The 10,132-nt window shown below is 45.0% G+C and overlaps 1 protein-coding gene across 2 annotated transcripts in view; it reads left to right on the top strand.

Moving 5' to 3' along the window:
* TRANK1 (tetratricopeptide repeat and ankyrin repeat containing 1) overlaps positions 1 to 10,132 on the top strand; it is a 123,145-nt gene that overhangs the window by 36,451 nt on the left and 76,562 nt on the right. For both annotated transcript variants that reach the window (XM_032269764.1, XM_032269772.1), the window contains exons 2-3: positions 4,775 to 4,906; positions 9,932 to 10,058. In XM_032269764.1, coding sequence (XP_032125655.1) covers positions 4,775 to 4,906; positions 9,932 to 10,058 — 259 coding nt within the window. The remainder of the gene's footprint in view (positions 1 to 4,774; positions 4,907 to 9,931; positions 10,059 to 10,132) is intronic.

The following is a 10,132-nucleotide window of genomic DNA, read 5'->3' as shown; positions in this document are numbered from 1 at the left end:
TTTGATCTGTCGCCACCGCCGGCATTCCAGAGTTTATCTTGGATCATTGACTGCTTTTGGGCTCTTTTGGCAACCCTAAATGAAAAAAGCAAGCAAGCAAACAAACCCCTAAAAAATAAAAAAAGTAAACAAATTTGTTTTCAAGAATTCAAGTAGTATCCAGATAATGTATGAAGGGAAAGCCTTCCTCTCTGTCCATTTCAGTAACAGCTCCCGCATACTGATTGTTGCCAATCTCTGCGTTTTGCGCTAATCCTGTAAGTCAGTTACAGAATTTCATGTGTATACGTATACACAATGAGTCATAAAAACCACAACCACCTGGATCTGCTCTGTGTCACACTTGCTTGTTTCAAAATCTTCTCAGCGCATTTGCATTTTTCTTGCATCTTCTTCCTTTTTCTTGCATCTTCTTCCTCATGTGTAGCTTAGCAGCCTCTGACGCCTTCCATCAACTGGAGTTTGAATTCTTATGGGGACATAGTGAAAGTCTGAAAGCCAGCCAGGCAGCTGTGCAGCTGTCTTTATGTATCTTACAGCTTTTGCACGATTAACAAAACTGAAAGCGCAGGGCAAAGTGCTCAGTGCCAGCCAAAATAGCACACGCTTTAGTGATTTTACTGGGTGCTGATCTTTTAGCCTCTGTCTTGGCTCTTGAGAGTATAGTTTAGCTCTTAAAGTGAGGTCACCTAGGTTGGAATTCTTGCATCACCAGTTTCTTTGTGACCGTGGCAAGTAGCTTAATCTCTCTTTGCTTCACTTAACCTATGTGCAAAATAGAGACACAGTCACACTGACCTCATGGGGTGGCTTCTTCTTCTTCCTTTTTTTTTTTTTGAGATAGTGTCTTACTCTGTTGCCTAAGCTGGAATGCAGTGTTGCAATCTCGGCTCACTACAACCTCCATCTCCTGGGCTTAAGCGATTCTCGTACCTCAACCTGAGTAGCTGGGACTACAGGCATGCACTACCATGCCTGGCTAATTTTTTTATTTTTAGTAGAGATGGGGTTTTCATCATGCTGGCCAGGTTGGTCTCAAACTCCTGGCCTCAGGTGATGTGCCCTCCTTGGCCTCCCAAAGTGTTAGGATTACAGCTGTGAGCCACTGCACATGGCTGGGCCTTCTTAGAAGAAGGAAAAGACATACTGATGTAAAGCACATAGTAGGTACTTAGTAGATATTATCTATGAAGAATATTGTCATTATGGTAAATTATCACCACTTGTATTTAATAATTTCATCTTGTAAACAGACCACCAGTTGGCCAGTTTTTTTTTTTCCTAAAGACCCAACAACTGAGCCATCTGTATTCTGTGGTGGAGATACAAAACATTCTTCTGTGTATTGAGAATGTAACTCTCAATGAATCCTATTAGGAAGAAAAAGGCCTTCTGTATGGTTGGCATTCTTCCTTTCACCTTTGATGTGATTGTACCAAGAAAAAGCAGAAACATAGGTGGGTGAATACATTTGTTGTTTGCCCACATAACATTAACAGCTGACTGTTGGTTTCTAAAGGAGTATGAAAAATAATCTTGAAATGAAGAGTTTTTTTGTATTTGTAAATACTGTGGAAACATTTTGTGTTTGAATTCTTCAGTTAAACCCTTAAAGAGTCTCTTTGATAACATTTGTGGTCTGATTAGTAAGGGGGTACATTGTAGAGTAATTAGAGATTCAGAAAAACAAGGAGGAAAATTAAAATCCTGCTGAAATACCAATGGTGTGGCTTTTAACATTTTGGCATATTTTCAATACCTTTTGTGTATTTAAAACAATTTGGGATTGTATGCCTTTTCAACCCTATAGGCTTGTATTTTTCATTCACTAACTTGCTCTATCATTAAATGTTCTTTTACAGAATGTTTTTTTTTGTCAGACAAAGTTTTGCTCTTGTCACCTAGGCTGGAGTGCAGTGGTGTGATCTTGGCTCATGGCAACCTCTGCCTCCTGGGTTCAAGTGATTCTCCTGCCTCAGTCTCCTGAGATGCTGAGATTACAGGTGCCCAGCTAATTTTTGCATTTTTAGTAAAGACGGGGTTTCACCATATTGGCCAGGCTGGTCTTGAACTCCTGACCTCAGGTGATCCTCCTGCCTCAGGTGATTTGCCTCCCAAAGTGCTGGGATTACAGGTGTGAGCCACCATGACCGGCCTTTTACAACATGATTTTATTTTATTTTTTGGAGACAGAGTCACTCTCTGTCACCTGGGATGGAGAGTAGTGAGATGATCTTGGCTCACCGCGGCCTCTGCCTCCTGGATTCAAGTGATTCTCCTGCCTTAGCCTCCCGAGTAGCTGGGATTATAGGCATGCGCCACCACGCCTGGCTGATTTTTGTATTTTTAGTAGACATAGGGTTTCACCATGTTGGCTAGGCTGGACTCGAACTCCTGACCCTCAGGTGATCTGCCTGCCTAGGCCTCCCAAAGTGCTGGGATTACGGGTGTGAGGCACCATGCTCAGACACAACGTGATTTTTAGAAATAACTGTGTGCTGTTCCACCATATGAATCTTCTGTTACTGATTTAAACCCTTTATGTATTATGGAACATTCAGAGTTATTTCCAGTTTTTCACTGTGGTGAACATTCATGAAGCTAAACCCATTCATGACGAATTCTATTTCCCCTGTAAGCAATATCCCCAACACTTAGTGTCATTATTTTACTTTCCAATGATATTTTGTTGTTCAATTTTTGATTTACTTATGCACTACTGAGGGTGATCCTGTTTACCTACTTTTCTTATATTTAGTAGCAATTACTTGGTGTTTATTTGTGAATTGTTTCTTTAGGACCCTGATACATTTTGATCAGAATGTTAGTCTTTTCTTGCAGTGAAAAGCTATTTATAAAGGAGGGATATGAACTGTTTGTTTGTCAGTTATTACAATAATTATCTTGTTTTAGTTGTCTGATCATGGCCAGCTTGAACAATATTTATTGGACAAATGGCCAACAATATTTGAAAGAAAAGCATATCTTTATTCCCTAGTACATCAGTTCTTTAATTTTTTTTCATGTTCTTAGTCATCCCTGTGTAAATAGTAGTCATGTAATTTAGAGATTAGTAAATGAAAAGCACAGGTAGAGTTTTGTATTCTGACTTAAGAGTCACGTGTCTCATTCTGTTAAAGCTCTGCCTAAGAAATGCAGTACGGTCCAAAAACCTCATTCCCAAGAAGTCAAATGTGTTTAGAATAAATCACCACTTATGTATGCTTGAGTCTGTTTCCCCCTCCAGCCCCCCGCCAGGTTTTGAAATGATAAAATTAATAATTACTATCTATCCAAGAATTGTGTTGGTCATCAAGACACCTAATACATTTTATGGACCCCACAGGTCCTTGTCATCTGTGAACACTTGAAACTGTCCACATCTTTAAGGCCTGCCCTACCCTACCCTACCAATTTGCCTTTCCCTCCGCCATCCTGAGAGGAAGGAATCCTAAAGGACCTGTCGCCTGACCCCTACCTTTTCCCTGTCTTCTTGGCAGCTGTTCTTACGGGCTTCCTGGGTGCTCTCCTCTCCTGCCTTTGTTCAGCACACTTACTAAGGCCCCCCAGGCAGCTTTCTCCAACCACCCAGGCCTCATGGGGAAAAAGTGATGTGTGTCTTCTCTGGGTCTGGCATTCAAATTGTCATACCACAGATATTTAAATACCCCTTATGTTCGAGGCCATGGGGCTGCAAAAATGAACAAAATAAGGGTATGACCTGAAAGAGGCCAAATACCCCTGGAGCACACAGATAAGTAGGCAGGCAATGGCTGTCTCAGGGACAAATATTTCAAGGCTTATTTTATAGGTTTTTTTTTTTTTTTTTGAGACGGAGTCTCACTCTGCTGCCCAGGCTGGAGTGCAGTGGCGTGATCTCGGCTCACTGCAGCCTCCGCCTCCTGGGTTCAAGCAATTCTTCTGCCTCAGCTTCCAGAGTAGCTGGGATTACAGGTGCCCACCCCCACACCTGGCTAATTTTTGTATTTTTAGTAGAGACGGGATTTCCCCATGTTGCTCAGGCTGGTCTCTAACTCCTGACCTTGTAATCTGCCCACCTCGGTTTCCCAAAGTGCTGGGATTACAGATATGAGCCACCATGCCCAGCCTATTTTATAGTGTTTTAAGAAAGGAAGGGGCAGGAGAGACAGTGGTTGTGGCTCTCTGTCCTAACCACTTGCATATTGAGGCCTTCACCTCCCCTCTCTGTCTCATCTTTTGAGAGAGTAGAAGGACTATCAACTCAGTTTTGTTTTTACCAACAGGTAATGTGGTACAGTGGCCAAGAGCAGAAACTAGGAATTTATCAGTCCTGGGGTCAGAAATGGGAAATGCCAATAGCAGATTTTTAGGCAAGTGACTTGAACCTCTGAGCCTCAGTTTTCTTATCTGAACAGTGGGGACAGTGCCTTCCTGTGGGCGGTGGTGATGGGTAAATGAGATTAATAATAATGCTAGTTTTAGGGATAGCACCCACTACCGACCAGGTTTGTGTTGTCTCATGCATGGAAGCAGCCTCCTCCAGACTGTTAATGCTGAATACATGGAATTGGTCTGGCCACCCTTGAGGACAGACAATAACTGAGAACGAAACGGTCTTGTCAGACACACTGCCTGGTTTCCTGGTGGTGGGAGGTGTTGCCAAGATGTGCACTTTGAAGGTGGGTGGGGCTAGAGCGAACAAAACTCCTTCTCCAGATTTCAGCAATGCAGATGGGAAGGTAAACAGCCCTGCGTGGGCCTGGCAGTAAGCCTCTACCCCATCTCCTCACAGGATGGACCCGACAGTGTACGCTGAGCTGTTGAAAGAATCTGGCAACCAGGTTCTTAAGAATGGAAACTTCTCTTTGGCCATCCGAAAGTATGACGAAGCCATCCAGATTCTCCTGCAGTTATACCAGTGGGGGTAAGTGTTCGCAGTTCACCTCACTTTTTCTTTTTCAGTACACGGGGACGCTGTTCCTTATGTTTTCTTTTCATTTCTTATCATTCCACATAGTTTCTGTTTTCTTTCTCCCTCACTTCCTATTTATCTTCTCTGCATTGTCAGCTTAGAAACTGTAGGGAGATTGTTTGTTTAAGAGGGGAAATAGAAAGTGAAACAGAGGACTGTTGATAAACGAAACAAAACTTCCCCTTCTGGCTGGCTGGGGTTAGATTTCTTGGGATGGTTGAAGTCCCTGAACGAACCTCCTGGTTGTCATTCATTTCATCTTCTTGACTATCTGTGCCATTTACCCCCGGCCACAGTGCACCCTGCCCCCACCACCTGCCCCCGGCCCCGCACTAAGGTTCACCTTCTCTTTCCCTGCCCCTTCAGCTTCTCGTAGACCTGTTCTCAAACATGTAGTATCACAACATGCTTAAACATTTCTGAGGACCCCCAAAGGGCTTCTTTTGTTTATGTAGGCTGTAGCTGTCAATACAGTATACTAGAACTTAAAACAGAAAAAAATTAAAATATGCATTTATTTAAAAATATCAGTAAATTTGCCGGGTGCAGTGGCTCACACCTGTAATCCCAGCAGTTTGGGAGGCTGAGGCGGGCAGATCACTGGACATCAGGAGTGCAAGACCAGCCTGGCCAACATGGTAAAACCCCCGTCTCTACTAAAAATACAAAATTAGCTGGGTGTAGTGGCACACCCTTGTAATCCCAGCTACTTGAGAGGCAGAGAATCACTTGAACCAATTACAGTGAGCTGAGATCGTGTCATTGCAGTCCAGCCCAGGCCACAAGAGTGAAACTCTGTCTCAAAAATAAGTAAATAAATGTATCAATAAATTTATTACATTTTTTTTTTTTTTTGAGACATAGTCTCTCTCTGTCTCCAGGCTGGAGTGCAGTGGTGCGATCTTGGCTCACTGCAACCTGTGCCTCCTGGGTTCAAGTGATTCTCCTGTCTCAGCCTCCCGAGTAGCTGGGACTACAGGCATGTACCACCACGCTCAGCTAATTTTTGTATTTTTAGTAGAGATGGAGTTTCACCATGTTGGCCAGGATGGTCTTGATCTCTTGACCTCATGATCCGCCCACCTTGGCCTCCCAATGTGATGGGATTACAGGTGAGAGCCACCATGCCCGGCCTACGTGGTGTATTTTTAAACTATATTTTCCAAAACAGAAAATTGTACATTTTTGCAAATCTCCTTAATGCCTTGTCTCTGTAGAAGACAGTTGGCTTCTTACATCTGCATTCAGTCTGTTTCAATATCACGTTTCTTATAGCTTCTGGAAAACTCCCTGTGTGAGTGTGAGGGAGTGAGTATGAAAAAGGCGCATTGATGTCTTACTTATTGTATTAGCTTCCTGTTGCTGCTCTAACAAATTACCACCAATTTAGGGCTTAAAGCAATACAAATTTACTGTCTTGCAGTTCTGAAGGTCAGAAGTTCTAAATGAGTCTAATGGGGCTAAAATCAAGGTATTAACAGGACTGGTTCTTTGTGGAGACTCTGAGGGGATATTCCACTTCCTTGCCTTTCTCTGCTTTGAGTGGCAGCCTATATTCTTTGGCTTGTGGGCCCTTCCTTTATCTTCAAAGCTTATCATTCCAACCTCTCTTCTGTTATCACTTCCCCTTCTTCTCAGCTGTGCTCCCGTCTCCCTCTGTCTCTCTCTCTCTCATAGCGACCCTTGTGATTTTTTTCATAATTCAGGATGATCTCCTATTCCTAAAAGCCTTAAATTGATCACATCTACTACATCTTTTGTTAATCACAGAAGTGAGTTTTTCTGTAAACAGAACAGTATTTGGGGGCCATTATTCAGCTTACCACAATTGTGAAAGTATACCTTGTGGGTCATCTGCAGCGGTCTTGAGGGTCTCAGAAGTTCCCAGATCATCATTTGGAACAGCTGCAATAGAGCGAGCAGAGGTTGGTCTCTGTGGGGTGCACACAGCCTAAGCTTGTGCTAGGAAATGGCACCAAATTAAATGACTGAAACACGGCTCCCACCTCCCACTCCCACCTCCTTGATGTCTACACTCTAGTTGAGCTTGAGTAGAGTATAAGAGGCTTGTGCCTGCAATTTCTGCAGTTCTGCCTTGTCCTGGTACGTGTCAGAATCGTGTCAGAGCCAGGCCTAGAGATCCTCGATCAGGGAAAACATTCAGCTTTCTTAGAGGTAGTATTGTATAGTGGTTCTGGTTGTAGTTTGACCCCATACTATGTGTGTTCAGAGCTCAGCTCTACCACTTACTTTGTGACCCCTAATGGGATTTATGCCTGTACATTCATACTGCCTTTTATGGGACCTTCCTGACACTGTTTCCCTTGCCCATCGCCTGCTGCTGGATTTCCTGCCGCAGGTAGCCAACACCGAGACTCAGGTGCATGTGATTCACAGCGTACTTGCAGGAGAAGGGGACCGAGGGAAGCAGGATGGCCCAATGGAAGCCTCTAAGCATGGATGCTGTCTAAACCAAGCAAGATTTTGCCTGGTCACATGGGCAGCTCTGGAGCATGAATCTGCTGCAGAGCTGGTTCCACTTTGAGGCAAGGGGGTTGACTGTTTGATTCTCACGTCAGTCAGCCACTGGCTGTAGGCTGTCTGGTCCCCAGCAGTCATTCTAGGAAGTGGGGCTATATTAGTCTGCTTGGGCTGCCATAACAAAATAGCACAGACTGGCTGGCTTAAACAACAGAAATTTATTTCTCAAAGTTCTACAGGCTGGGAAGTCCAAGATCAAGTTGCCCCCTGTGAGGGATGTCTTCTTGGCTTGTAAATGGTTGACTTCTCTCTGTGTTACCTGCAAAGAGGGAGAGAGCAAGCTCTCTAGTGTCTCTTCTTATTCCATCGTGAGGGCTTTACCTTCATGACCTCATCTAAACATAACTACCTCCCAACAGCTTCATGTTCAAATACTGTCACATTGAGGGTTAAGGCTTCAACATAGGGATTTTTTTTGTTGTTGTTGAGATGGAGTCTTGCTCTGTTGTCCAGGCTGGAGTGTAATGGAGTGATCTCGGCTCACTGCAACCTCTGCCTCCCGGGTTCAAGCGATTCTCCTGCCTCAGCCTTCTCAGTAGCTGAGATTATAGGCATCCCCTGCTCCACCATGACCACTAATTTTTGTATTTTTAGTAGAGACAGGGTTAGTCAGGTTAGTCAGGCTGGTCTCGAACTCCTGACCTCAGGTGATCTGCCCGCCTCCACCTCCCAAAGTGCTGGGATTACAGGTGTGAGCCACCTCGCCCGGCCAACATAGCGTGTTTTTTTTTTTGGCTGTTGGGGGCAGGGGAAGTTCAGTCCATAGTGTGGGTGTGACTCCTGGGGAGAGGGCAGCTCTCATTAGGCTGAAGATAAATCTCTGGAGAACAGGGTGCTGAGAACCTCTAGCTATAGCCAACAGACATTGCAGCTGGGAAAGACTGCACTGGCCAGGGTGTCTGGGATGGACACCATGGCATCCCGTACACCTGTGGTCACAGCTCCATAGCTGATCCCCCGCTACTTGACCCACTGCCTCCTGTGTGTTTCTGGGGCCTCATCCTTTCATCTAGGGGTTATGATGGGCCATGAAAGAAGCCAGACACAAAACACTGAGGGTGGGGACAGTAATGGAGGTGATTTTTCCTTTATTAATATTTTTGTGCTTATCTGTATCGTCTACAGTGATTTCTGTATTATTCTACAGTGATTTGTATTATTTTTACAATTAAGTTTTTTTTTTTTTTTGAGACAGTGTCTTACTCTGTCGCCCAGGCTGGAGTGCAGTGGTGTGATCTCAGCTCACTGCAACCTCCGCCTCCTGGGTTCAAGCGATTCTCCTGCCTCAGCTTCCCAAGTACCTGGGACTACAGGGGTACACCAGCATGCGCGGCTAATTTTTATATTTTTAGTAGAGACAGGGTTTCACCATGTTGGCAAGGCTGGTCTTGAACTCCTGAGCTTGTGATCCACCCGCCTCGGCCTCCCAAAGTTCTGGGATTACAGGCGTGAGCCACCGCGCTTGGCCACATAGGGTCATGAGGTCAGAAGTTTGACACCAGCCTGGCCATCATGGTGAAACCCTGTCTCTACTAAAAATACAAAAATTAGCCAGGAATGGTGGTGCATGCGTGTATTCCCAGCTGCTCAGGACGTTGAGGCAGGAGAATCACTTAAACCCAGGAGGTGGAGGTTACACTGAGCCAAGATCACACCATTGCACTTAAGCATGGTCAACAGATCGAGATTCCATCTAAAAAAAAAAAAAAAGAAAGAGAGATATTAAATAAAAAAGAAGTCATAAGGCTTGTTTTTTTTTTTTTCTTTGTATCTTACATTCAATTGGTAGCTAGGCTTCTCTTGACATATTGTGGTTTGCTTTGAATTTTCCTTCTTCTTCTGGCCTGGTTTCGGCACTAACTTGCAGCTGTATTACCTCTAGACCCAGGCCAGAGCCATCCCTGCCCTGCCACGCTTTAAAAGGCCCCATTTTGGGCATCTTCCGGCTGTGCCCCTCCTTGCAGGCAAGAGTCTATGGGGCCAGGGCCATACTCACCCAAGAGAAATCACCCAAAGCAGATTTCCTGCCTCCACTTTGGTCTACACTGTGGGTACCAGGACTATGGAACTCTTTGCCCATAGGCTCCGCTCCCAGGGCCTGCACAGGCCTCTTACCTGCAGCCCATTCTTCTGAGGGCTGGCAGTGAAGATGGTGTGATTCCATGTGGAGATCAGTGAGAGATGGGACCGACCTGTTGAGAACATTTGTCTTTAAAGGATGGGAGCAGAGTGTTTGGGAGTGAGGAAGCACAGGTTTATAATTTGTAAATGTTCCAGGCTTTTGGGGGGCTTGGGAGACTGATCTGACAGGCATAAATGAGTCATTTCCTACTGAAACCCCTTTCCTGATGGCATCAGCCAGCACCAGAATGAGGGACTTCAAGGAATGTTTTCTGTGCTTGCAGAACCGTGACTGACAGCGATTTGTTCTTACAGGGTTCCCCCGAGGGACTTGGCCGTGCTGCTGTGCAACAAATCAAATGCATTTTACAGCCTTGGGAAGTGGAATGAGGCATTTGTTGCTGCCAAGGAATGCCTCCAATGGGATCCAACCTACGTGAAGGTGCGGGGCGGGAGGGTGAGAAGGTGGGGGGCGGGAGGGTGAAAAGGTGCGGGGCGGGAGGGTGAAGGTACGGG

The sequence above is a fragment of the Sapajus apella genome, unplaced genomic scaffold (assembly GCF_009761245.1).
Source record: "Sapajus apella isolate SASKATOON/1434 unplaced genomic scaffold, GSC_monkey_1.0 scaffold4, whole genome shotgun sequence".
In the NCBI taxonomy this organism is placed as follows: domain Eukaryota; kingdom Metazoa; phylum Chordata; class Mammalia; order Primates; family Cebidae; genus Sapajus; species Sapajus apella.
The sequence above is the reverse complement of the archived record's forward strand: the minus strand, read 5'-3'. Positions and strand labels throughout refer to the sequence as shown.